This window comes from Trypanosoma brucei, chromosome 6 (assembly GCF_000002445.2).
Source record: "Trypanosoma brucei brucei TREU927 chromosome 6, complete sequence".
In the NCBI taxonomy this organism is placed as follows: domain Eukaryota; phylum Euglenozoa; class Kinetoplastea; order Trypanosomatida; family Trypanosomatidae; genus Trypanosoma; species Trypanosoma brucei.
This window is the reverse complement of record NC_007279.1, coordinates 709125-736570: the sequence shown is the minus strand read 5'-3', so window position 1 is coordinate 736570 and position 27446 is coordinate 709125. Positions and strand designations below refer to the sequence as shown.

Sequence of the window (27446 nt, the reverse complement as noted above, 5' to 3'; positions counted from 1 at the left end):
CTTCACTTATTTACTTTGCACGGCGTTTCGTCCAACACAAGTGCAAAAGAGAAAAAACATGAATACACGCGGAAAAGGTGAAGAATGAAGACCTTTGGGTTGCTCGTAGCTCTACCCACATTAAAACGCATGAGTAGCCGCAAGAATCAGACACCGCAAGGCGTCCTTCTCCACGTAAGAGAGAATCTTTGTTTTGTTTTTTTTTGATTCGCTCCCTCAGCGTCCATCCTCCAATCCTTGTCGTATCTGATAACGAGGAAATTCAACAAAACAGTTCAGTACACCGAACAATAGCGCCCAAGCGCACTCCTTTAAATCGCTCACCATTGTATTACTTCCACCCAAAGCACAGCACAGCACAGAGCGAGCAAATCACACAACCTCACAATTCACCAAACTGTTCCTGGTGGAATTTTTCGCGTTTGCTCTGTCCATCCTTAAGAATACGCCCGTCAAATAACTTTGTTGCAACTTTGAAAGCCAAGCAACCCGCAGGATCCCCAATCTCCTTGAACATAAGCGTTACCTCATGGTCCATCATGTATGTATAAGTGAGACTCTCCATAGTTTTGATAGTGAGGTGGGCAGCGGCTTCCCAGTCAAGGCGGTGAATAAGACAACGCATCAGCAACAAATACATTTCTGCATCCCGCAAATACCACTGGTCCGTCCCAACGAGAGAAGGGTTCATTAGGACACGCCACAGTTCTTGGAAAATATCATCAGTGATGCGCTCTTCTTCCATAGGGCTAATAGAAAGCATAACGTGCGGATAGGGGTTATAGACATTGGGATCCCAAAGGTGACGCGGCACAGCATGCGATGAGCATTGGACATGAGGAACTGATGTACGTTGGCGCAGTGACGCGACAGTGGGTGCGCGCTTCCATTTGAATAAGGCTGCCGTATCATTCATGTCTCTCTCAATTATTGCCGGGCTACGGAGCTCTGGCATCTTGTTGTCGTTATAAAAGAGATGCTTCATCGAATCACGTGCCTGCTTGGCTGAACCAAAGAGAGCCAGAGAAGTGTCACGTGCGTCCAAATACCGACCCCACTTCCGTCGCTCTTCAAGACCTGTGGGGGTCATCTTACAATTTTTTTTGGGGTGCCGCGCACAAAGTTCCACAAAGCGGCGAAACATGAGCTTCGTTTGGAGCCGTGTTCGATGATGTGTGAGATCAACACTCTCAGTTACTTGACGCAGTGCTTCCCTCGCCTCATCGTTGCTCCGCACAAACACTATGGCATAACTCTCCGCCGCCACAATGTCATTCTGTGAAACATCAGAACTTGCACTTTGCGCTGATTTGGCATAGTCTACACGGACTCCCTGCAAAGTATGGGCACTTACACGTTGCAGCAGTGTTCCCATATCGATAAGATAATGATGATGAACGCATTCACTACTTGCCGCCAGTGAAGCATGATCGGTCCCCTTTTCGAGTGTGGACTCCCGACGTTTCACCTCACGAGCAACACGGTGCAGAGTTTCCACAGCAGCTGTATTATTTCTTAGCGTGCTTTGTAGCAAGGCAAGTGCATGGTAACAATGAAGCAGATTGCCCATAAGTTTCCCCTCAGCCGCCGCGGATGCCATATCATCCACAACGAACTCAATTATCGCGGAGAGACCCGCCGTTCTTGTGTTTACCACACAAGTTTTCACAGGCGTCTCCAGGGGCACCCCAGCTAACTGAAGCGAGGAACGCATGGCCTCCACAAGAAGACTCAACGGCCCAGAAGCTGGCGACAGTTCCCCGCGGTCCTCCAGGCGCTGAAATAGTGCCTGTGGGCTGACCTCACCGCGAGGGAAGTCATTAAACACCGCTATTGTACTCCGTACCCGCGGAAACGCATCTGCATGCGAAAGAAGTACGGCAAAAATGTGCACGTAGTCCCAGTCACAGAGCTGCACGCCTAACGCGCGCATCCACACCACCACAAGTAGGGATGCAGTGGGTGGGTAGTCGCTGCTATTAGCCACATGGTGGAGTACAGATGTGAGCAGTGGACAACCATCCGCACCACATATCTCGTTACCTAACGCATCTTGTGCTGCCGCAAACACGCGAAGAATACTACTGAGGACATTAACGGGGCTCAGACAGTGAAATGTGTCAATGATACGCGCAAACACGGCAGCATCGACTTCACCGCGCTGCACCATCATAAGGAGCAACTGCTCGACGTTGTCCTTATCCCGTGTGTAGTTAAACACGCGGAAGAGTGATTGGTAGTGAAAACTATCAAGCGACTCTTGTAGTGTTTCCCGGATGTGTTGAAGGACCAAACTGAGATCCTCTGCATTATGGTTACGTGTATATGTGTCAACGAGTTCGTTCGCTTCTTGCAGCGTGATGGGTACTGCTTCCCTCTCAGACTCACGGGTGACCGCAGCGCCGTCGGCTGTGGATGAGCGGAGATGCGCTATACGAGCCACAGCGGTACGATGCCGCTCCTCACGATGAAACGGCTGCCACCAATCCGGGACAACGCGTGCATTGAGTATAAACGAGCCCCGAATGCACCGTGTGATGCTAAGCATTCACAAGGAAAATTACAACGGCAGTAGCAATAATGTACCACGACGAATATGAAGTGGGAGAGAAGTAATAATACAGGTCTAGGTCTAAACCACAAGAAGAAAGGCCCCCCCTTTCCCCTCTCCTTGCGTGTGAAATAAAATGGAAAAACAAAAAGCAACAACGAAAAGAGTGGGATGCAGTGAAGACAACAGCAATACTTATAAGAAAGACACAAAAGGAGAGACATTTGGGGAAGAGGGAAGGGCAATGACCAGGAAATATCTGAAGGGGAAGTGAAACGTGCCCAACGGCAAAAGGGCGTCATTCACCCCCCCCCCCAAAAAAAAGGTTGTGAGCGCACACTGAAGTAATAAGCACCATCAAACATACATCAACTAATTACTTTCTCTTTCAAAAAAGGTTGCAGCGCAGGCCAAAAGTGACGAATGACGATGGAGGTTCGTCGAAAAAAAAATTGGGTATGCAGTAGCGCATGAACGCACATATACGAGCACGCGAGATACACGCACACCACAAGCGATACGTTGGCACACCAAAGCACAACTTCTGAAAGAAAAAAAACCAGGGGAAAGCGCTTTGGGGTGAGGGAAGGAACTTCCCTCAACTCCCTGGTTTTAATTTCTTCCTTAAACACAAGGAAGGAGGAGTATTAAGCGAGAATAGGATCACATCCGTTATCGCAGCGATCTATCTCAACATACATACACACAGGCACAAACTACTCTGCCAGAAACCACTTCATCTCCCCTGTGTGTGGAACAGTCATTTCGACATCCCTTTCACAATATTTTCAGGTGTACGATAACGAAGAGGGAAACAATCCGCTCAACTGAGACCGAAGTCATCCGTCTCTTCAATTGCAGCTGTTATCTTTTGCTGCGCTACCCCGAACGTCTGGTACGGTGGAAGCTTTAGAGTGCAGAAACACGTTGATGCAGATGGCAATCGCTCTTCTGCCTCATTCCACAGGACATGAATTTTGAAAGGTGGGTTGAGAAATTTGAAACCAAGCAGCGGAGGGCGGTTCATTGAAGTGGAAAACTTTAGAAGCTTCCTCTGCTGTTCCAACGGCAGAGACTGCACTACCTCCCAGAACACTTGTACGGGTTTGCTAGTGGCGTCGTCAGGAACGTGGTATTGAGTGTGCTGTTTCCAATCTTCCACATCAATGTTACACTCTACATCACCACCGAACAACTTCATGACCTCATTACTATCAAAGAGTCGTAACCAACTTCGGTGGACGATACTTTCCAGACCACTCCGAAATGCCCGTGTTTGCTTGGCTGTTTCACGATTAAGTCTGAAGTCTGCAATCAAGTGAATATAATTCAAACAGTTGCGGCGAGTGACAGCAATGTTGCGACCACCGTGTAGAAGCTCCACTTCGTGCACCCGATCAAGGGCCTCCACGGTGTACGTGAAGTTGAGCTCAAGGTTTTCAATTTCTTCCTCGCTCAAACTCATAAGAGAAACAAGGTGACGGTAAAGTTGACTATCAAAGCTCCTTAGGTTATTGATGGAGTTGCTGCGCCCCAGAATAGCATTACGGAAATGTAGAGCAAATGGAATATCTTGCAAAACACCATCACGCAATCCTCGGCCTACCATAGCACCAAGAAACTTGATACGCTTGAGATGATCCCGATCACCAGTCACCTCCCAGCTGAAAGGATTTGGATAAACGTATCCAGCATCCGTCAAGCAAAAGAGCCCATGCTCCGCCGCAAAACCCTCCTTGCAGAGGGACAGTAGAAATTCGCGGTAGACGCCGTCGCCGTAACCCTCTTCCATCAAATCATTTGCCGCACGGAAACGGACATAATACATATCACTACTACCGGGGTTATCAGCAAAGCGGTCAAAAGCGTCGGCAAAAGTGCAACCGCGACGCACCACAAAGTGTCCCCACGTGGTGGGACGGCTGCGTTCCACGTGGCTAGAGAGAAAGGATGTTAACAAGGTGACACGTGCTCCGAATGGAACGGTAAAGGGGATACGCTGCAAAACATGAATGCAACGTTCCTCCTGTGGCCACGAAAGACTCCCGTTCCACCATGGAAGGGAAACGTACGACTCATGGTTCCCTTCACGCAAACTTGGTGCCCAATGTCCATCTTCCCGCTCTTCATTGTCATCCTCGGTACAATCCTCATCATCTTCATTTGACACAATAGCGGACCATGTGCCACACTCAATACTTTTAAACGTCTTTAGAAGTAGGTGATCGTGGCAAATTATCCAAACCGACGGGTGCGGAACAAACGATTGAGCCTCACCTACGACATGCAGCTTTAAAAACAATGTGAGGGCCCCCTGCGCCACCACTTCACATTTGCTGTACGGCAACACACCGTGGAAGAACGACTGATACAAAATCCCCTTGAGTGCAAAAATAAGCTTCAGAGTGTCAGCACGATCAATCACCGCGCAGCGATCAAGTCCTTCCAAGAAACCTGTTGCGTCAACAAAGTAACTCATCAGACAAAAAAGTGTTACCGACACAGCGGGGTATGGATCGTAAAACAGGCCGTGCGTGGAACGAGGCAGCGACAACTTGCTGAGCAGTTCTGTGGGTGGGGCAACGGGTGAAGGAAGGTCAAGCAGCTTCCCAGTGGCCACGCACTCCAACAGCTCCGCTGCGCTCATTCCAGCTGTGCTTTCGAAGGTGCTGCTGTGACAATTTCGGTACACATCCCACAGACACCGCAAAAGGCCTGAAGAATAAACAAACTTTGAAATGATGGTGGTTGCCTCAAGTCGTTGGCGCGCAGAGGCAGTGGCAAATTTGTAGAGAGGCCAAATAAACACGCAACACAGAAGGTTAACGTCGGAGAAAGAATCCGTGCTATGTGCCGAGAGACTCGTTCGCAGACCCTCCTCAAGCAAACGGAGGCCATACCCCGTACTAAATAGGTATGTTGACAGGTGTTTGTGGGCCGCATGTTCCTGATGCGCGGCGGTGTGCGAATGGTGAAAATCTGATAACGTCTCTCGAATAAGTTCATCCTCGGAGCTGCATAGGAGAGTCGCGCGTGAAAGACAAATGAGCCATTTCCGCCGTAAAACTTGCTTCTGTGCATCTTCATCAGCACCGTGGTGGAAGTACGGTAGGACTCTCACCAATTTCCCAAGAATCTGCAACGGCGGCGAGCTCGCCGTTGATTCTAAAATTTTCAGGGTAACGTCCACAATGGCCTCCAAGAATATCGCGTTCGTTTCCTCACTCACCCGTGGGTAACAATCCCTGCGCACGGTGCCTAACAGAACACTCAGCGCACACGTTGTAGGGGAAAGATAATAAGAAACATTGGAAGTCGAGCCTACGGCGTAAGCTAGCAACGTACGACTAGCAGTAGATTGCACGCTACTCGCAGCTGCAGCGGGTGACAGAGTAGCATACAAACCATACAGTGCAGAAATAATTTCCTCATCGGGAGTTGCATTGTGTCGAATGACAAGATCAAGTGCACAGATAAGTATGTCGGCTCCGTTACCCAGTTTCTTCGCAGCAGCAAACAGTGATGCTAGTGGCTGCAAATGCTCCCTACTTCGTTCTACTACGGCTTCCTCATCACAGGAAGGTGTTAAGTATGCTTCCAGTGTCAACTTCATTAACAGCATAATTGCGTGGGGGAAACCTAACAGTTGCTCCTCCAAGGCACCACCACGCAAAACAGCACTCAACCGATTCAATAAAATTTGTGAGCATTCGCGTAACTGTACGCTACAAACCAACAAACCAACTACTCCACGACGAACAAACTCGTACAGCCAACAAAGGCGTTCTAACGGTTCATCCGCTTCGGGAGAGGTACCACCATCAGCAGCTGCATCCTGTGTCTCTTTAATTTCCTTTAGTGCAGCACGCGCCAGTTCAGCAAGAGCCATGCGTGCCAATAACCCTCGTGTGTTTCTCTGGATGCACGTCGCCGCCTGACACTCCCTCTTTTCTTTCTGCCGCTGCTCACGCTGGGCGCGAGCATTGTTCAAAATAACGTTTTTTGAGGGTTGACGATCGTTAGAGAGGGTGAGCCGGTTGGGCCGGCTTTTGCCGGTAAATACAAAATTTCCATGCATTTTCAACCACGAGAAGAGATATTTAAAAAAAAAATCACTATGCGCTTCGGAGGGAGGAAAGCAGGGGGAGAAAAGTTTAAAAATAGGTACGTTAAAAAGTATCACATATATAACAGCAAAACTAACCAGCGGAACTGTCCACCCTATAGCCCCTGCACAACGGTGAAAAGTCGGGTAATTAGTGAAAGGGAAAAAACAACAACACATGTTGTAACCCCCTAATACCAACAACGCAGAGGATTGTGAAAGCAACGGAACAAACTCCTTACCCTCCCTTACTTATATATATATATATATATTAGCTGAAATCGCACACATTCCGACTGCATTCTAGGAACAGTTCCTGTAGCCCTTTGCCTCAACCTTTCATTGCACAGATAATATCAACCTAATATACAGCACACCACAACAACACACTTTTCGAAATGCCGGAAGGTTCCACAAAATATCCCCTCCCCTCAATCCAAAACAGCGGCCCCTCGAAACTACAAGCAAACAGAGCTCCGCGGCCAACCGATGTAATCACATAGATTTTGCAACAACCAGAAAAGAGAATCGGAACCCGAGACATGCAAGTACCTCAAAAAAAATTTAGCAACACACCCCGAAAGCCCTGACCATTTTGGCATCTCATATCACGACATTAACTTTAAATTATCCGCACATCCTAGGAAAGGGCAACCACTTGGTCAGCGATAACGTGAAACCTCGGCATCAGAAGCAATAAGGTAAGCACCTCTCTTCCCTCCCATTCCCCCACATCAAAAAAAAAAACTTGCAACGGAAGTGGGTCGCTACTCATCACACGTACTGCGGTTCAATCCCCTAGCAGCTCCAAAACGACCCAGAGATCTTATAAAAACCTAATATCTACAACATAATGCGAAACTCAACTCCACATAGTAACAACAAAATTAACTATGTTTATTAAAATGCACAAACAGAAGGCTACACGGACGCTGATAGGGATGACAACGATAAAGAAAAATAATCCCCATTACCATCATTATTGTTTACAAATTCAAAGAATGAAGAGACAAGGAATAAATATTATGACAGAAGACCGACTCATCAAAACCAAGTAAAAAAGACACAGAATGATATACAACGGAAGCAATAAAGAGAAATTAAAAGAATTATAGATGCGAAGGTTCACCAATGTGGTACAAAAGACAAATTATTGAATTTGTTTTTGATCCTATAACATAGTGATAAACACATCAATATCACCTTTTCAATTAGAACCTCATAAGCACCAAACAGCTGAATTAACAACGAAACAAAAAACACCAACACCAACGCGAACTAAGTCAAATAAAAATTAAATAACATAAACACAACAACAAGAGGGGTATTAACGACAAGTTTATCTACCTGCTTTCACCCCTCACACAAACAAACACACACACACAAAAAAACACCACCATACAGCATATAAAACTGTGTGTTAAAAAAAAATTGAAACAACGAAAAAGATAAAGAACATCAACAAACATTATCGACCATCCTTTACAAAAAAAAACAATTATACTAAATTTTAAAAAAAAATCATCAACCACACCATCGAAATCATATCAACCACCGTATTTGGCATTAACAACCGACAACGAAAACAAAAAAACTCAAGGAGAGAAACTGGGCTTCTCGGGGAACGAGCAACCGTCACGCTGGATAACCTCTTGTGCTGTGTAGTGGCCAGTTTCGCAACAGCGCCGCAAATCCTTACCAACGGCATAAGCACTCAAAAATCCACCCATAAATGCATCCCCAGCACCATTCATGTCAATTACTTTGTCCTGATCTAACTGAGGTACAGGAACCGTCTCCACACCATCCTTAGTTGCAAGCACTGTTGATTCAATATCACGAGTGAACACAACAACACGACCTTTTGTGCCTGTGTAAGGAACCTCAGATACTGCTCGCCTTGCAATCTCCTCGACACAGTCCGTATCCCACTTCATCATGTTGGCAAACTCCTTTGCCTCATGTCGGTTGGCCACAATTATATCAGTATAGGGCAGAACCTCCCCAAGTTGCGCGGAAAAGAATTGCATAATAAAAGGGGCCGATAAGTTGATCATAAAAAGTCCATCCACCTCACGAGCCTTTCTGCACGCCTGAAGAACGTGATTAACGTCAACTGTCAACGTGAAACCGGAGAAATAGAAAATTCTGGATTCATCCATCGCCCTCACGACAGCAGGGGAGCGCATATGCTCACTGGAGAGGTGATTTGCTGCACCAAGATCAGCAACAAGAGTGCGTTCCTTGCCGGTGATACAAACTGCACACGCACCACTCCCTGCTTTCGTCGTATGCTCAACAGCCATCACAATTCCTTCATGCTCGGCAGCTTCCTTCAGAACCTTGCCGTACCGATCATCTGCAATGCAGCCAACATATGTAACAAACTTCCCCTTATACGCTTGCTGCATCCACTGCGCAACGCGCGCCACGTTCAAGCCAGATCCACCAGGGACATACCGCACATTGGGCATTTTCTCGATATCGTCGAATATTCCTTTCTGGCGCTCAGACAACAAGATGGCCGTACCGCGCTCCAAACCATACTTGACCAAAAATTCGTCGGACACGTGAGCCGAGACGTCAAGTAATGGATTACACTGAACGTATACCCTCAGAGGAGCGGATGACATTTGCAAACCTTTAGATGACTGAAAGTAGATGATTCTTGTTAGCGTTATAACTATCGGCCTTGGGCAGAGTTATCCCACCAGGGTAATATTACACGTAATGAAGTAGATCAAGGAGAAAGGATATCGAGAATGACAACTGCTACACTATAAAGCAGTAATCAGCAAAATAAGAGTGACACAACAAAAATAAAAGACACTAACAACACACATCAAGGCGATAGAAACTCAACGCAACCTTTAAAAAAATAACAGTAACATCAGTCACGGCGTACCAAAACGCATCGGCCTTCGGTGACAGACAGCACACCCGTCCATCGCACATCCACCCCCAGAACACAACCAAAACTAATCATATAAAGTAACGCCAACAGCAATGCCGCGTCTCCAGAAACAGGGGTAGAACAGCTATGAAAACACTATCCATGTAAATGCAAACGTCTATCCCCAGCGACGGCATACCCCTCCATTGCAGATCACCGCAGCACGATAAAGAAAATTGACAACAAAAGCGACGAGAAAGAAATTGCAGTATCAGCAGCACAACGCAACAGAACGGAACGGAGCGGAACAAGTAAGTCGGTTGGGACAACATGAAAAAGGATGAATCAAACATCAGTGCATTGTGTTATACCCACAAAGGTCGGTCGGTTCTCCGCACAAACGGTAGCACGCCAGACTCACATCCCCGCACCCGTACCGCCTCCCGCTTGTCCCGATAGGCTCAGTTCCTCAACAACGCCGTCGAAAGGAGTGGACGACGCCGGAATGGGTTTCGGCAAGACCGACTTGCGAACAACCCGTACTGCAGGACCATCAACATCTTCTTCCGGTGAGCCGCACACAGGTGCAGCGGATAACCCACAAGCACCACCTCCAGCAGTCAGTCGTACAACGGTGGCAATGGAGTTGTCATCATCCTCCTCGTCATTAGGAACACCGGCAGAAGTGAAACGACGCCGCAGTTTCGGCCACCCTTTAAATGCCAGTAGGTCCTTGTACCGCAACGGTTCGCGCACACCATGCACTACTCCCGGTAAGGTCCGCACACGCAGTACCACATCTGCGGGCTCATTCACACAGAACGCAACCCAGCCAAGTCCGCAGAAATAGATATCCGCCTTTGGCCGCTTTCGGTTACGCTGGTAGCATTCAAACAAATAGCTCCTCGACTCCGTGAGCCGAAGATCACCAACTTGTTCCACAGATCCGGGTGGGTCAAGCGCACGACCAAGTTGTTCCCTCCAAAACTCATCCGACCGGTCTGTGTTAATGATGGCGTTACGTACCTTCTGCGACGTGTAAACCATGAAAAGCATCCCGCGCGACGTTCCTTTCACTACGTCCACGGCACAGAGGCCTCCGAGAAACAATGTGTTCCCAGGCACCAGGATAAAGCACTGAGGATTGCGGAACTTGCGAATGAGGGTGCGTCGCATCTGTAGTAGCGTCAGGGGTGAGTGACGGTGCCAATGCGGAAGGAGGCCGGGTGTGTCGAACAGATGTGCACGGCCCTTCTCCGCGCCTTTACTCAGCGAAACGCGCACTGCAACAGCGTCAACCGTGGTACCAGGCAAGGAGGAGGTAGTTACCAGCTTCGAGGCTTTCTTGTCGTGCCGAGATGGAATGTCAATCATTTCCGCCTGGTTCACATTAGGAGGTGTGTACCACCGCCAGAAAACAGACTCACTTCCATCCGGTGCCTTCTTCGTGTAGTATACCTTCCGACTCTCCGGGTGGGGTGGCAGAGGCACATACAGTTTGTGGGCAATGGCGTTAATAACGGAGGACTTCCCAACATTCGCAACACCAACGAAATACGTCGGTATGGGTTTTGTTGGTCGCCGAAGGTTGAGGTTGGAGGCCTCCTCCACAGCCGCTATTAGAGCCTCTACATTCCAACCACGCTTCGCAGACAAAGGAATCACGTCCTTTATCTGGTGACGTGGTAGTCCAAACTGAACGGCGATCCCAGTCACCCACCGTCTCACGTACCGCTCGGTCACAAGGCAAGCAGCGACCGCACGATCCTTGCCTCGGTAGTTGAAGGAGCGATTCCTAACACAATCCATCTTATTCACAGCAATTATCACATCATTGTTCATCGATATGAGGCCCGGGAGGTCATACACCATAGTCCCAGGAAAATCTGTTACGTCAACAACAAGAACCACTACACATTTCTTCTCACGAAGGGCACGCAACTTGTCAGTGAAGTCCGGTGCTGACCATATGCGACGCCGCCCCTCCACCCCGAGGTTCTCTAGCGCGTGGCAGCGGTGGCATACAAACGGCGCGTTCCTATCTCGGTAAAAGGCATCAAATTCCTCCTGGGTCATAAAATCCAGCCACTCCTCGCCCACACGCCGACCATGTTTCCGCCAGTGCGCCTGCAGCTCAGACATTCGATCCGCGTACTCAGCACGCGCCCTCATTTTCTGTTGTTTCTCAATGATGTACCGCTCCACATCACCTTTCCGCACATACCCGAAAGAGTTCTCATCTTGGTCCTGCAGAAGCGCACCACACCCGCGGCAGCAGTCACGATTCACTACAGGTATGGCAAACGAGGATGGTTGTTCCATTACTATTGATGCCTTGTTCTCAAGCACCTCGCGCACTGCCGCACTGGGGTCCTGATCGAGAACATGCATACCCTCCCAGTCAAGGAACTTCCGCTCGAACTTCTCGCCAGCAATCTCAAGTTGGTGTTCGATCGCAAACTTGTCCTTCTCATAATTGTCAAGAAGAACACCATACTTCATCTTGTCCACAACGTTATCGTATTTCATCCTCAGCAACGGAACTTCAGACTCCTGTGCTTCCTTCGCACGCACTGCCGCGGTGTCAGAGGGCACTCCACCTGTGTTTGGGGTTGGGGCTTCATCCATTTCCACTTTCACGAGGTCTTCCGACCAACCCATTATTTTATGGAACAGTCGGTTAATATGGCGAGGTAGAATGATGGAATCGGCTGCTTCCCGCCTACTACGCCGGAATTGCTGAAGGTGTATGGGCACAGGTCCCTCCTCATATGTCTTGATTTCTTCAACATTAACGTTTAGTGCCCTCCCAAATGGTAGCGTCAGATGTGATGCTGACCGTGGGTCCGCTACAGCTAACACATCCCCGCCTTCCACCTGCGACCCCGCAGCGGGAAGAGCATGCGCAGCAAGATGCTCTTCTGAAAATCCAAAGGTTGGAAGAAGCGCCGAAGGAGAGCCCGGTCGCACATCACGAATACCGAGCGGGGGCCTAAAGACAAGGTCACCGCGCGGAATGTTCGTCGCCGCGGTACTCGGTGAAACCTCAATCTGCCCACCCGATGCCGCGCGGCGGTCGCGCCACGGTTTCGACGAACGCGGAGAACGCAATTTTCTCTCGAAATCCTTCGGCCGGTAACCAAGTGGAGGAATCCATTTCTTCTTGAGAATAATGCGGCCGCTGCACAGCATCGCCGGTCCAAGCAAACCTCACCTTCAACGCAACCGACCGAGTGCCACACACTCCCTTCCTCCCCACGTTCACATAACGGGTTTGAGAAACAAAAGAGGAAGATGTACCCAGAACAGGAATGGAAACAGAAAACAGGGTACACACAAATGAAAACAGACCTAGAAATCACCAGTGACTGAGACGTTAAATTATACGGTGTCCCATGCATCACAGTCAAACTCACACACGCACGCCAAAACTACTTGGAACGGACCCTTGCTGATAGGGTGCCGCACTCCAAAGCAGCACATTCTGTAGCGCACACCTCAGACAACAGAAATGCACAATATCGGCAGATACCTAGAACGCCGATTGCGGGCAGAGCGTAGCTGTTACTGTTTCTGCTGCTGCTGTTGTAACTGCCGACGGGCACTCATTTCAGCCATGTACTGCTGTGCTGCTTCACGGAGCTGCACTTCATCCTTCTGCAGTTGCTCCACAACTCTCTGCTTCTCACTCATCAGCCGCTTCTCTTCGGCCTCGCACCTCTCTGCAGCCTCCATCTGCTTCTCTATGAACGCCGGCACCGGTGTCCGGAGAAACACGCGGCCCACACTCTCATACACACAGTGGTCAGAAGAGAGACGCTGCAACTCTCCGGTGGAAATTTGCAGACGGCGCTTCGTCCCGACGAGAACGGCTTGCCGATTCGCCATTATACGTACCGTCTCACGGAGCATGTCCACCCGCTGCTGTCCCTCCATAAGGGCTTTTTCGCGCTCCATGCGCTCGGCCTCCGCAAGTGCAGACATCTCGATGTAATCTCTCTGTCTACGCACGCACGCCTTTACACACCAGAGTCCTGATTATGGCTACCCCTATTTAACCTGATAACCGTGAATTGATTTACCCGCTACAAAAGTAACAACACTAAACACACACAAAAGTAGCTAAGGGACGTAACAACAATAAATAGTCGGACATTAAGAAAAATAACACAAAAAATTCATGCAGAGGTAGAAGACCACCGTGTGACGAGTACGAGGGTTGGCAGTGCCACCGTTAGGGTAAGCCAAGCGATGGCAACGCAGAGGTAGTGGCCTCTAATTGAAAAAAATAAACCATGCAAAGAACAACAAAACAAAGTGACGACAACAGCAATGCGCCAACAAGAAGTGAGAACACATCAACAACCGGTGGGAGGACCAACTGCTTAGCGTAGTGCGTACATCTTCACCTTCAGCAGATCATCAGGCCAATCGCCTTGCATAGCCTCCTTAACAACCTCAATACCGGCAGCGGCAAATATACGCTTGTAGTGCTTGTCGGATCGCGTCAGGCTACTGTCCTCCTTGTCAACAATGAACTCGTCGTCAGACGCGCAATTCTCCTTGAAGAATATGTACCCCTTCGGTGTCAGTGCCTCCTTGCAGCGTACCAAGAAAGCAACAAAGTCCTCGTCTGTCAGATAGATCGCCGCCCATTGAATAACAATGAGGTCGTATGTCTTCGGTTGAAGCTTCGCTGTCTCCATCGACGACTGAAAGAAATCGCCCACTGGAAACCCCTCAAGTTCCTCTTTCGCCTTCTCCAGCATGCTTGCCACCGGTTCCAGAAGATCTGTCACATCGTATAAGTGGCACAAAAGGGACTTGGTGATTCGACCAATACCGGCACCGCAGTCAAGTGCACGTGTAGTGCCGCGCTCCGGCAAGCAGCATATGAAAGCGCGTGAATCACGGATGTCGATATCATGCACATGATCCATACCGCCCAGTACACCGCTGACGGTAGCCGGAACGCTGCCCCAGTACTGGAGAGACTTACCATACCACCCTGTCTTCGCGTCGTACAAGTTACCCTGCAACTCGCGTCCCCACATCTCCTCCACTGACCTGTAGCGTCGTCCTTCCGTGTCTGTCCCAGCGATCTGCTCATCAACAGGGGCACAGCCACGTGCGGGCATCGTCAGGGGAGAAGGCGTGACGGGCTCACCTGTTGCTACTTTCTACAAGACAGCGGGTCGTCGGAAAGTTGTTGGCACGCACATATGCACAGAAGTGAAGGAAAGGGGTACAGTGCTGTTACAGTGGCAACGCAACAGGAAGGTTAAAATGCGCCCAATTACAAACTCAGTGGAGTTAGGAGGTACCTGCTTCATGATAACAGACGAGCAGCAGAGGCAGGAAGAAAGTACTCGAGTTCATATGCTAGTGAGAGTTACACGCACACATACATATAAACAAGCAGTAGCACCCCTATACCCAGCACCAACACCAACACCAACACCAGAAAATGCAAAATGCTCGCAACAGCACACCGCAATACGAATGTGAGAAAAGTCAAGAACACACACGTGTCCATAAACTCGCCTTACCGATTCACTGCCACAGCTACACGACGCAACTTCGGCGGTTTTGGAGCCGGAAACTGAAACAGCGACAACAATCGATATCGGCCAATCACCGCAAGGGCAATAATCATCGCTGCCATAACTGCCGCACTTATACTCCCAGGTAATTGATCCCCTGCTTGTGAACCATCTTGCTGCTCTACAATCGCGGATAAGTGGAGCCACCCATCCCCATCTTTTGTCCGCAAAGGCGCAGTGAGTACAGAGGCACTGCTATCGAGACGAAACCGCCGCTCAGGCAGCCTCGGCAAGAGCCGCACCTCACTTACAGTTTGGGGTAGACCGTGAAAAGTAAAGGTAAGCGTTGCATCCAGTGGCACGGAGCGCACAACAGCTCCTGTGGCGCCGTCGACAGCTTGAACCTCAATAAAACGGTACGCATCCTCTGAAGTGATGACACTGCCCACAACAGCAAGGGGAATGCTTCCCGCAGTAGCTACGGCGGGCCAAACGCAAGAGCAGACAAAACATAGCAGAAAAAACGGCGCCATCGTCACAGACGCTAGCAGGTTACTCCACGCCCGCATAGCTTAATTCGTTAAGAACCACTCTCTTCCACGAAGTGGGGCACCCGCGCCACGCCTTTTTCTTAATAATACCTTTCCTATGATAGAAGGGGCATCACAGCAGTAGGTTAACAAATAATGTAGTAAAGTGTGGGACCGAAGCCAATATATATATATAGGGCAGCAGTGTAACGGGTGAAAACGACAACCGACTAACAATACGAGTAGCAGTCAAGGCAGAGCGTACAGCACAACCTACAGATAACGTGAGCCAAAGAAAGGAAGAAGAGACGTAGGGGTCCTCATACGAAACACAGAATACTATCGAGTGCCCACAAACGTCAGCAACTACAGCAGCAAATTAGAAATACACAAACCGAACCACATTAAGTGCATCTTTCCATGCATACAATATAAATGCAGTTTCGGCCACCCTTTAAATGCCAGTAGGTCCTTGTACCGCAACGGTTCGCGCACACCATGCACTACTCCCGGTAAGGTCCGCACACGCAGTACCACATCTGCGGGCTCATTCACACAGAACGCAACCCAGCCAAGTCCGCAGAAATAGATATCCGCCTTTGGCCGCTTTCGGTTACGCTGGTAGCATTCAAACAAATAGCTCCTCGACTCCGTGAGCCGAAGATCACCAACTTGTTCCACAGATCCGGGTGGGTCAAGCGCACGACCAAGTTGTTCCCTCCAAAACTCATCCGACCGGTCTGTGTTAATGATGGCGTTACGTACCTTCTGCGACGTGTAAACCATGAAAAGCATCCCGCGCGACGTTCCTTTCACTACGTCCACGGCACAGACACAATCAAAATACAGAATTCGTTTATTCTTCACGTGAGCAAGTTTGCTCAGTGTAGTGTTATGCGAGGCAGGTCATTACATCGTTAGTGCTTCAAAAGAGTAATCGAAGATAAAGTAAATGTCCCTCTTCAACAAAAACTGCACAACATCATGACCTAATATATTCTTTAAAAAAAAAGGCAAAAATGTGGAACCGTTAGAATTGTTACGTTACCGTTTTCTTACAACCCTCCTCACCGCCTGCGTACACACCTGGGAATAAACGAGTAGATATACAAGCGTAAACAACTCAACAAGTAGAAACAATAATATTGAACCCTCATAATATAGGATGTAATCATCTTTTATGAAAAAAAAAGAAGGATAAAGGAAATAAAGAAAGTGTGAAAAAAACACGATGTGAATCAACCAGCATCATCACTTTCAAACTCCTTTTTTAAACAAACAAGGTAATATAGATAGCAACTCAAGATATTACACTGTTACCATCTGCCATTTATGACCTCATTCTTTCTTCCCTCAGACAAAGTGATATGATATCGCTTACGCCATATTTCCCATTAAACTTTACTTACCAGAAACCGAAAAGAAAAAAGATAAAAACCAACATATATTTTATGTTACATAACATTTTTAAACAAAGTGTTTACGTGAAAAAACATCAAGGAGAGAAACTGGGCTTCTCGGGGAACGAGCAACCGTCTTGCTGGATAACCTCTTGTGCTGTGTAGTGGCCAGTTTCGCAACAGCGCCGCAAATCCTTACCAACGGCATAAGCACTCAAAAATCCACCCACAAATGCATCCCCAGCACCATTCATGTCAATTACTTTGTCCTGATCTAACTGAGGTACAGGAACCGTCTCCACACCATCCTTAGTTGCAATTACAGTAGGTTCAATATCACGAGTGAACACAACAACACGACCTTTTGTGCCTGTGTAAGGAACCTCAGATACTGCTCGCCTTGCAATCTCCTCGACACAGTCCGTATCCCACTTCATCATGTTGGCAAACTCCTTTGCCTCATGTCGGTTGGCCACAATTATATCAGTATAGGGCAGAACCTCCCCAAGTTGCGCGGAAAAGAATTGCATAATAAAAGGGGCCGATAAGTTGATCATAAAAAGTCCATCCACCTCACGAGCCTTTCTGCACGCCTGAAGAACGTGATTAACGTCAACTGTCAACGTGAAACCGGAGAAATAGAAAATTCTGGATTCATCCATCGCCCTCACGACAGCAGGGGAGCGCATATGCTCACTGGAGAGGTGATTTGCTGCACCAAGATCAGCAACAAGAGTGCGTTCCTTGCCGGTGATACAAACTGCACACGCACCACTCCCTGCTTTCGTCGTATGCTCAACAGCCATCACAATTCCTTCATGCTCGGCAGCTTCCTTCAGAACCTTGCCGTACCGATCATCTGCAATGCAGCCAACATATGTAACAAACTTCCCCTTATACGCTTGCTGCATCCACTGCGCAACGCGCGCCACGTTCAAGCCAGATCCACCAGGGACATACCGCACATTGGGCATTTTCTCGATATCGTCGAATATTCCTTTCTGGCGCTCAGACAACAAGATGGCCGTACCGCGCTCCAAACCATACTTGACCAAAAATTCGTCGGACACGTGAGCCGAGACGTCAAGTAATGGATTACACTGAACGTATACCCTCAGAGGAGCGGATGACATTTGCAAACCTTTAGATGACTGAAAGTAGATGATTCTTGTTAGCGTTATAACTATCGGCCTTGGGCAGAGTTATCCCACCAGGGTAATATTACACGTAATGAAGTAGATCAAGGAGAAAGGATATCGAGAATGACAACTGCTACACTATAAAGCAGTAATCAGCAAAATAAGAGTGACACAACAAAAATAAAAGACACTAACAACACACATCAAGGCGATAGAAACTCAACGCAACCTTTAAAAAAATAACAGTAACATCAGTCACGGCGTACCAAAACGCATCGGCCTTCGGTGACAGACAGCACACCCGTCCATCGCACATCCACCCCCAGAACACAACCAAAACTAATCATATAAAGTAACGCCAACAGCAATGCCGCGTCTCCAGAAACAGGGGTAGAACAGCTATGAAAACACTATCCATGTAAATGCAAACGTCTATCCCCAGCGACGGCATACCCCTCCATTGCAGATCACCGCAGCACGATAAAGAAAATTGACAACAAAAGCGACGAGAAAGAAATTGCAGTATCAGCAGCACAACGCAACAGAACGGAACGGAGCGGAACAAGTAAGTCGGTTGGGACAACATGAAAAAGGATGAATCAAACATCAGTGCATTGTGTTATACCCACAAAGGTCGGTCGGTTCTCCGCACAAACGGTAGCACGCCAGACTCACATCCCCGCACCCGTACCGCCTCCCGCTTGTCCCGATAGGCTCAGTTCCTCAACAACGCCGTCGAAAGGAGTGGACGACGCCGGAATGGGTTTCGGCAAGACCGACTTGCGAACAACCCGTACTGCAGGACCATCAACATCTTCTTCCGGTGAGCCGCACACAGGTGCAGCGGATAACCCACAAGCACCACCTCCAGCAGTCAGTCGTACAACGGTGGCAATGGAGTTGTCATCATCCTCCTCGTCATTAGGAACACCGGCAGAAGTGAAACGACGCCGCAGTTTCGGCCACCCTTTAAATGCCAGTAGGTCCTTGTACCGCAACGGTTCGCGCACACCATGCACTACTCCCGGTAAGGTCCGCACACGCAGTACCACATCTGCGGGCTCATTCACACAGAACGCAACCCAGCCAAGTCCGCAGAAATAGATATCCGCCTTTGGCCGCTTTCGGTTACGCTGGTAGCATTCAAACAAATAGCTCCTCGACTCCGTGAGCCGAAGATCACCAACTTGTTCCACAGATCCGGGTGGGTCAAGCGCACGACCAAGTTGTTCCCTCCAAAACTCATCCGACCGGTCTGTGTTAATGATGGCGTTACGTACCTTCTGCGACGTGTAAACCATGAAAAGCATCCCGCGCGACGTTCCTTTCACTACGTCCACGGCACAGAGGCCTCCGAGAAACAATGTGTTCCCAGGCACCAGGATAAAGCACTGAGGATTGCGGAACTTGCGAATGAGGGTGCGTCGCATCTGTAGTAGCGTCAGGGGTGAGTGACGGTGCCAATGCGGAAGGAGGCCGGGTGTGTCGAACAGATGTGCACGGCCCTTCTCCGCGCCTTTACTCAGCGAAACGCGCACTGCAACAGCGTCAACCGTGGTACCAGGCAAGGAGGAGGTAGTTACCAGCTTCGAGGCTTTCTTGTCGTGCCGAGATGGAATGTCAATCATTTCCGCCTGGTTCACATTAGGAGGTGTGTACCACCGCCAGAAAACAGACTCACTTCCATCCGGTGCCTTCTTCGTGTAGTATACCTTCCGACTCTCCGGGTGGGGTGGCAGAGGCACATACAGTTTGTGGGCAATGGCGTTAATAACGGAGGACTTCCCAACATTCGCAACACCAACGAAATACGTCGGTATGGGTTTTGTTGGTCGCCGAAGGTTGAGGTTGGAGGCCTCCTCCACAGCCGCTATTAGAGCCTCTACATTCCAACCACGCTTCGCAGACAAAGGAATCACGTCCTTTATCTGGTGACGTGGTAGTCCAAACTGAACGGCGATCCCAGTCACCCACCGTCTCACGTACCGCTCGGTCACAAGGCAAGCAGCGACCGCACGATCCTTGCCTCGGTAGTTGAAGGAGCGATTCCTAACACAATCCATCTTATTCACAGCAATTATCACATCATTGTTCATCGATATGAGGCCCGGGAGGTCATACACCATAGTCCCAGGAAAATCTGTTACGTCAACAACAAGAACCACTACACATTTCTTCTCACGAAGGGCACGCAACTTGTCAGTGAAGTCCGGTGCTGACCATATGCGACGCCGCCCCTCCACCCCGAGGTTCTCTAGCGCGTGGCAGCGGTGGCATACAAACGGCGCGTTCCTATCTCGGTAAAAGGCATCAAATTCCTCCTGGGTCATAAAATCCAGCCACTCCTCGCCCACACGCCGACCATGTTTCCGCCAGTGCGCCTGCAGCTCAGACATTCGATCCGCGTACTCAGCACGCGCCCTCATTTTCTGTTGTTTCTCAATGATGTACCGCTCCACATCACCTTTCCGCACATACCCGAAAGAGTTCTCATCTTGGTCCTGCAGAAGCGCACCACACCCGCGGCAGCAGTCACGATTCACTACAGGTATGGCAAACGAGGATGGTTGTTCCATTACTATTGATGCCTTGTTCTCAAGCACCTCGCGCACTGCCGCACTGGGGTCCTGATCGAGAACATGCATACCCTCCCAGTCAAGGAACTTCCGCTCGAACTTCTCGCCAGCAATCTCAAGTTGGTGTTCGATCGCAAACTTGTCCTTCTCATAATTGTCAAGAAGAACACCATACTTCATCTTGTCCACAACGTTATCGTATTTCATCCTCAGCAACGGAACTTCAGACTCCTGTGCTTCCTTCGCACGCACTGCCGCGGTGTCAGAGGGCACTCCACCTGTGTTTGGGGTTGGGGCTTCATCCATTTCCACTTTCACGAGGTCTTCCGACCAACCCATTATTTTATGGAACAGTCGGTTAATATGGCGAGGTAGAATGATGGAATCGGCTGCTTCCCGCCTACTACGCCGGAATTGCTGAAGGTGTATGGGCACAGGTCCCTCCTCATATGTCTTGATTTCTTCAACATTAACGTTTAGTGCCCTCCCAAATGGTAGCGTCAGATGTGATGCTGACCGTGGGTCCGCTACAGCTAACACATCCCCGCCTTCCACCTGCGACCCCGCAGCGGGAAGAGCATGCGCAGCAAGATGCTCTTCTGAAAATCCAAAGGTTGGAAGAAGCGCCGAAGGAGAGCCCGGTCGCACATCACGAATACCGAGCGGGGGCCTAAAGACAAGGTCACCGCGCGGAATGTTCGTCGCCGCGGTACTCGGTGAAACCTCAATCTGCCCACCCGATGCCGCGCGGCGGTCGCGCCACGGTTTCGACGAACGCGGAGAACGCAATTTTCTCTCGAAATCCTTCGGCCGGTAACCAAGTGGAGGAATCCATTTCTTCTTGAGAATAATGCGGCCGCTGCACAGCATCGCCGGTCCAAGCAAACCTCACCTTCAACGCAACCGACCGAGTGCCACACACTCCCTTCCTCCCCACGTTCACATAACGGGTTTGAGAAACAAAAGAGGAAGATGTACCCAGAACAGGAATGGAAACAGAAAACAGGGTACACACAAATGAAAACAGACCTAGAAATCACCAGTGACTGAGACGTTAAATTATACGGTGTCCCATGCATCACAGTCAAACTCACACACGCACGCCAAAACTACTTGGAACGGACCCTTGCTGATAGGGTGCCGCACTCCAAAGCAGCACATTCTGTAGCGCACACCTCAGACAACAGAAATGCACAATATCGGCAGATACCTAGAACGCCGATTGCGGGCAGAGCGTAGCTGTTACTGTTTCTGCTGCTGCTGTTGTAACTGCCGACGGGCACTCATTTCAGCCATGTACTGCTGTGCTGCTTCACGGAGCTGCACTTCATCCTTCTGCAGTTGCTCCACAACTCTCTGCTTCTCACTCATCAGCCGCTTCTCTTCGGCCTCGCACCTCTCTGCAGCCTCCATCTGCTTCTCTATGAACGCCGGCACCGGTGTCCGGAGAAACACGCGGCCCACACTCTCATACACACAGTGGTCAGAAGAGAGACGCTGCAACTCTCCGGTGGAAATTTGCAGACGGCGCTTCGTCCCGACGAGAACGGCTTGCCGATTCGCCATTATACGTACCGTCTCACGGAGCATGTCCACCCGCTGCTGTCCCTCCATAAGGGCTTTTTCGCGCTCCATGCGCTCGGCCTCCGCAAGTGCAGACATCTCGATGTAATCTCTCTGTCTACGCACGCACGCCTTTACACACCAGAGTCCTGATTATGGCTACCCCTATTTAACCTGATAACCGTGAATTGATTTACCCGCTACAAAAGTAACAACACTAAACACACACAAAAGTAGCTAAGGGACGTAACAACAATAAATAGTCGGACATTAAGAAAAATAACACAAAAAATTCATGCAGAGGTAGAAGACCACCGTGTGACGAGTACGAGGGTTGGCAGTGCCACCGTTAGGGTAAGCCAAGCGATGGCAACGCAGAGGTAGTGGCCTCTAATTGAAAAAAATAAACCATGCAAAGAACAACAAAACAAAGTGACGACAACAGCAATGCGCCAACAAGAAGTGAGAACACATCAACAACCGGTGGGAGGACCAACTGCTTAGCGTAGTGCGTACATCTTCACCTTCAGCAGATCATCAGGCCAATCGCCTTGCATAGCCTCCTTAACAACCTCAATACCGGCAGCGGCAAATATACGCTTGTAGTGCTTGTCGGATCGCGTCAGGCTACTGTCCTCCTTGTCAACAATGAACTCGTCGTCAGACGCGCAATTCTCCTTGAAGAATATGTACCCCTTCGGTGTCAGTGCCTCCTTGCAGCGTACCAAGAAAGCAACAAAGTCCTCGTCTGTCAGATAGATCGCCGCCCATTGAATAACAATGAGGTCGTATGTCTTCGGTTGAAGCTTCGCTGTCTCCATCGACGACTGAAAGAAATCGCCCACTGGAAACCCCTCAAGTTCCTCTTTCGCCTTCTCCAGCATGCTTGCCACCGGTTCCAGAAGATCTGTCACATCGTATAAGTGGCACAAAAGGGACTTGGTGATTCGACCAATACCGGCACCGCAGTCAAGTGCACGTGTAGTGCCGCGCTCCGGCAAGCAGCATATGAAAGCGCGTGAATCACGGATGTCGATATCATGCACATGATCCATACCGCCCAGTACACCGCTGACGGTAGCCGGAACGCTGCCCCAGTACTGGAGAGACTTACCATACCACCCTGTCTTCGCGTCGTACAAGTTACCCTGCAACTCGCGTCCCCACATCTCCTCCACTGACCTGTAGCGTCGTCCTTCCGTGTCTGTCCCAGCGATCTGCTCATCAACAGGGGCACAGCCACGTGCGGGCATCGTCAGGGGAGAAGGCGTGACGGGCTCACCTGTTGCTACTTTCTACAAGACAGCGGGTCGTCGGAAAGTTGTTGGCACGCACATATGCACAGAAGTGAAGGAAAGGGGTACAGTGCTGTTACAGTGGCAACGCAACAGGAAGGTTAAAATGCGCCCAATTACAAACTCAGTGGAGTTAGGAGGTACCTGCTTCATGATAACAGACGAGCAGCAGAGGCAGGAAGAAAGTACTCGAGTTCATATGCTAGTGAGAGTTACACGCACACATACATATAAACAAGCAGTAGCACCCCTATACCCAGCACCAACACCAACACCAACACCAGAAAATGCAAAATGCTCGCAACAGCACACCGCAATACGAATGTGAGAAAAGTCAAGAACACACACGTGTCCATAAACTCGCCTTACCGATTCACTGCCACAGCTACACGACGCAACTTCGGCGGTTTTGGAGCCGGAAACTGAAACAGCGACAACAATCGATATCGGCCAATCACCGCAAGGGCAATAATCATCGCTGCCATAACTGCCGCACTTATACTCCCAGGTAATTGATCCCCTGCTTGTGAACCATCTTGCTGCTCTACAATCGCGGATAAGTGGAGCCACCCATCCCCATCTTTTGTCCGCAAAGGCGCAGTGAGTACAGAGGCACTGCTATCGAGACGAAACCGCCGCTCAGGCAGCCTCGGCAAGAGCCGCACCTCACTTACAGTTTGGGGTAGACCGTGAAAAGTAAAGGTAAGCGTTGCATCCAGTGGCACGGAGCGCACAACAGCTCCTGTGGCGCCGTCGACAGCTTGAACCTCAATAAAACGGTACGCATCCTCTGAAGTGATGACACTGCCCACAACAGCAAGGGGAATGCTTCCCGCAGTAGCTACGGCGGGCCAAACGCAAGAGCAGACAAAACATAGCAGAAAAAACGGCGCCATCGTCACAGACGCTAGCAGGTTACTCCACGCCCGCATAGCTTAATTCGTTAAGAACCACTCTCTTCCACGAAGTGGGGCACCCGCGCCACGCCTTTTTCTTAATAATACCTTTCCTATGATAGAAGGGGCATCACAGCAGTAGGTTAACAAATAATGTAGTAAAGTGTGGGACCGAAGCCAATATATATATATAGGGCAGCAGTGTAACGGGTGAAAACGACAACCGACTAACAATACGAGTAGCAGTCAAGGCAGAGCGTACAGCACAACCTACAGATAACGTGAGCCAAAGAAAGGAAGAAGAGACGTAGGGGTCCTCATACGAAACACAGAATACTATCGAGTGCCCACAAACGTCAGCAACTACAGCAGCAAATTAGAAATACACAAACCGAACCACATTAAGTGCATCTTTCCATGCATACAATATAAATGCGCTCTTCACAAATGACATTTCCTTATCTTATCATTTATTCCCTCATTCGTTGTTCATGTGTTATGTTGTGAGTTATTCATAATGTAGACCCTCTGTGTGGTGCTAGAGCGGTCGAATCTGTAGTGGCATCCTGAGGGTAACAGTTGCGTCACCGTCGTGGATCGGTCCAATACATTAAAAATGCACCGTACATGCAAAGCACTTAAATTACGCATTTCCTCCCCTTTATTTCAAACTTTGACTTGTTGCTGGTATTTTTCTTGTAGTGCGGAGTGACTGCGGTACCTATAAGTAATGTGAGCTGTGTCTCGAGTACTGGGGCGACGATGAAAGGGAATACAATATCAAAACTAAAAAATAGAGGGTAGAGTCGAAAAAAGACTGGAGAGAGACATGTGTGAGGCCATGCTCTAACTCAGGAAGTGTGTACTTTCCCCCGTTTCTTCAATTCACTGACAAGGATGTGCCACTCGCTCTGTACGTACACATGGCGTACAAACGTCTGCAAAGCTAATCAAGGGCAATATATTATGTTCCGAACAACTGATTTCTTCACAATGTCCCATTCGTTGTGCCAAACGAACTGTAGAAAGTAGAAGGATCGCGTCCGGCAAACCTTAAAGGGTGCGCAATATGCTGGAGGTGTCAAAGAAAGGGGAATGCTTTTTGTTGGATTTACTAGATAGCATACGATACATTCATTCCTCTCTCGTACACGTACGTGCTTGAGGGACTAACATTTCCCAACATGTGGGACCGTTCGTCCACATAAAAAAGTGGCACACAACGTCAAACATGCTAGGTTACTTTACCGCGGTAGCACACACACACACATAACGGTAAAACAGAGGACGAAAATGAAGCAAGGGAAGATGCTCTGGAAACAGCAGCCGGTGCTGCGGTCCCTAACGAAGGCGCCACACCTAAGAGTGGATGCAAGCAAACGCTATGTAGGTCTTGATCTCCCATTAAACGTGAAACCGCATATGCTTTTGTCCTCCACTACTTCATCGTCCGGTTGTACCATTGGAGGGTCCGCAGAAGTGAACTCTTGATCGAAATTACTCAGCGCGTTGCCGTCTGGGCGGAACGGGGGTTCAATCTCTCGCCGGAACAGCTTTTCCCAGTCGAGGTCACGAAAGAATGGGTGACCTTTCAGCTCCTCCACATCCTGGAGTCGGGTGTCGGGGTTGCGGTCTAAGAGCCGGCGGAGAAGGTCTTGGGCCTCCTCCGATATTTGGGGCATGTTGTTGCTCCCGCCCTCACCGTCGCCAAACTGCAGTTCGGAGCTCAGTATCTTATCATACATGGCACTTACATTCTCGCTGTAGAAGGGTGGTATGCCCTCCAGCATCTCGTATAGTAGAATACCGAGCGACCACCAGTCAACCGCCTTCCCGTGGGGCTTCCCAAGCAGAAACTCTGGAGCTATATATTCTGGAGTCCCACAGAAGGTGAAATTACAAGCATCGCGTACATCCATCTTGGCAAGCCCGAAGTCGGTAAGGCACACGTGTCCATCCGCGTCAAGCACTGCGTTTTCGGGCTTTAAGTCGCGGTAAATGATGTCTTGCGCGTGAAGATAGCCAAGGGCGAGCGCAATCTCGCCGCAATAAAACTTTGCACGCCACTCGTCAAAAACCGACACAGATTCGAGATGAAAGAATAGTTCTCCTCCGGATAAGAAATCCATCACAAGGTAAAGGCTGCCTTTGGTTTGAAAGGCATAATGAAGGGACACGATGAAAGGATGATCAATCTTCTGAAGAATGAGCCTCTCTGCAGAAATGTTATCGATCATGTTGTAGCGCTCAATCACCTCTTTTTCCATTTTTTTAATTGCGTAAGTTTTACCAGTAGCTTTCTCTGTAGCAGCATACACAGAGCTGAATGATCCCTTCCCAATTTTCGCCGCAAATTGGAAGTCGTTCAAAGACACCCTGTTGCTTCCACCACTGCAAAGAGGAGCTGTATCATCCCCATCACTAGTTTGCTCTAACGTGCGAAGTATCTCAGTGTTAGCAGGGTTTGGATGTGCCATCTTCTCTATCCAAACCTCCCTTTCCTCCTCATTTTCAGCAGTGAACATATGCGGCTTGCGGAGTTTTCCACCCTGGACTGACCACGACCTCCGATCAGCTTCATCCCGTGTAATGTGCACGTCCGTAAGATCAATGGAGCTAAGCGGTTTGTCTCCTGGATTCTCGGGTTTATAAGTCCAGCAGTAAAGTATCGACCCACGGATCTCAAAGTACCGCGATGCGGTTACCTCGCTGGAGGCTCCACTCGGTTCATCAAGAAAACCTGAGTAATCGATGGTCATTTGTCACCGGCGCTGCTCGTACAGTAGTGCCCTTCCCTTTAGACGCGGATAACTACCACACCACACGGCTCTTTTCTGTTCTTTTTCCCCCGCCCCAGTACCGACTAGTTGCTATCTTCCACTGACTGTATGGTTACCTATATTCGCACAACTGCTTCGGTCCTTTTCAATGATGGTTCCAGCACGTCGCAGTGGA

At 49.3% G+C, this 27446-nt stretch overlaps 14 protein-coding genes across 14 annotated transcripts, besides 3 other annotated features; all 14 read right to left on the bottom strand.

Annotated features, from left to right (window-relative positions):
* Nucleotides 1-27446: part of a sequence feature (sequence corresponds to BAC RPCI93-4M18) that runs on past both edges of the window.
* On the bottom strand, nt 383-2548 carry Tb927.6.2380 (hypothetical protein, conserved; the record flags this gene model as incomplete). The annotated part of the gene is made up of 1 exon (XM_840266.1): nt 383-2548. One exon carries the CDS (start codon nt 2546-2548, stop codon nt 383-385), a length of 2166 nt encoding a protein of 721 aa, XP_845359.1.
* Tb927.6.2370 (ubiquitin-protein ligase, putative) lies at nt 3375-6836 on the bottom strand (the record flags this gene model as incomplete). Its single annotated transcript, XM_840265.1, has 1 exon — nt 3375-6836. One exon carries the CDS (start codon nt 6834-6836, stop codon nt 3375-3377), a length of 3462 nt encoding a protein of 1153 aa, XP_845358.1.
* Nucleotides 6909-6930: a sequence feature (AT_rich).
* Nucleotides 8143-8178: a sequence feature (AT_rich).
* On the bottom strand, nt 8252-9289 carry Tb927.6.2360 (adenosine kinase, putative; the record flags this gene model as incomplete). The annotated part of the gene is made up of 1 exon (XM_840264.1): nt 8252-9289. The coding sequence occupies one exon, from the start codon at nt 9287-9289 to the stop codon at nt 8252-8254; it is 1038 nt and encodes a 345-aa protein (XP_845357.1).
* Tb927.6.2350 (hypothetical protein, conserved) lies at nt 9967-12741 on the bottom strand (the record flags this gene model as incomplete). The annotated part of the gene is made up of 1 exon (XM_840263.1): nt 9967-12741. One exon carries the CDS (start codon nt 12739-12741, stop codon nt 9967-9969), a length of 2775 nt encoding a protein of 924 aa, XP_845356.1.
* Tb927.6.2340 (hypothetical protein, conserved) lies at nt 13114-13533 on the bottom strand (the record flags this gene model as incomplete). The annotated part of the gene is made up of 1 exon (XM_840262.1): nt 13114-13533. One exon carries the CDS (start codon nt 13531-13533, stop codon nt 13114-13116), a length of 420 nt encoding a protein of 139 aa, XP_845355.1.
* Nucleotides 13935-14687, bottom strand: Tb927.6.2330 (hypothetical protein, conserved; the record flags this gene model as incomplete). Its single annotated transcript, XM_840261.1, has 1 exon — nt 13935-14687. One exon carries the CDS (start codon nt 14685-14687, stop codon nt 13935-13937), a length of 753 nt encoding a protein of 250 aa, XP_845354.1.
* On the bottom strand, nt 15095-15661 carry Tb927.6.2320 (hypothetical protein, conserved; the record flags this gene model as incomplete). Its single annotated transcript, XM_840260.1, has 1 exon — nt 15095-15661. One exon carries the CDS (start codon nt 15659-15661, stop codon nt 15095-15097), a length of 567 nt encoding a protein of 188 aa, XP_845353.1.
* Tb927.6.2310 (hypothetical protein, conserved) lies at nt 15989-16417 on the bottom strand (the record flags this gene model as incomplete). The annotated part of the gene is made up of 1 exon (XM_840259.1): nt 15989-16417. The coding sequence occupies one exon, from the start codon at nt 16415-16417 to the stop codon at nt 15989-15991; it is 429 nt and encodes a 142-aa protein (XP_845352.1).
* Tb927.6.2300 (adenosine kinase, putative) lies at nt 17118-18155 on the bottom strand (the record flags this gene model as incomplete). The annotated part of the gene is made up of 1 exon (XM_840258.1): nt 17118-18155. The coding sequence occupies one exon, from the start codon at nt 18153-18155 to the stop codon at nt 17118-17120; it is 1038 nt and encodes a 345-aa protein (XP_845351.1).
* Tb927.6.2290 (hypothetical protein, conserved) lies at nt 18833-21607 on the bottom strand (the record flags this gene model as incomplete). Its single annotated transcript, XM_840257.1, has 1 exon — nt 18833-21607. The coding sequence occupies one exon, from the start codon at nt 21605-21607 to the stop codon at nt 18833-18835; it is 2775 nt and encodes a 924-aa protein (XP_845350.1).
* Nucleotides 21980-22399, bottom strand: Tb927.6.2280 (hypothetical protein, conserved; the record flags this gene model as incomplete). The annotated part of the gene is made up of 1 exon (XM_840256.1): nt 21980-22399. One exon carries the CDS (start codon nt 22397-22399, stop codon nt 21980-21982), a length of 420 nt encoding a protein of 139 aa, XP_845349.1.
* On the bottom strand, nt 22801-23553 carry Tb927.6.2270 (hypothetical protein, conserved; the record flags this gene model as incomplete). The annotated part of the gene is made up of 1 exon (XM_840255.1): nt 22801-23553. One exon carries the CDS (start codon nt 23551-23553, stop codon nt 22801-22803), a length of 753 nt encoding a protein of 250 aa, XP_845348.1.
* Tb927.6.2260 (hypothetical protein, conserved) lies at nt 23961-24527 on the bottom strand (the record flags this gene model as incomplete). The annotated part of the gene is made up of 1 exon (XM_840254.1): nt 23961-24527. The coding sequence occupies one exon, from the start codon at nt 24525-24527 to the stop codon at nt 23961-23963; it is 567 nt and encodes a 188-aa protein (XP_845347.1).
* On the bottom strand, nt 25874-27250 carry Tb927.6.2250 (rac serine-threonine kinase, putative; the record flags this gene model as incomplete). The annotated part of the gene is made up of 1 exon (XM_840253.1): nt 25874-27250. The coding sequence occupies one exon, from the start codon at nt 27248-27250 to the stop codon at nt 25874-25876; it is 1377 nt and encodes a 458-aa protein (XP_845346.1).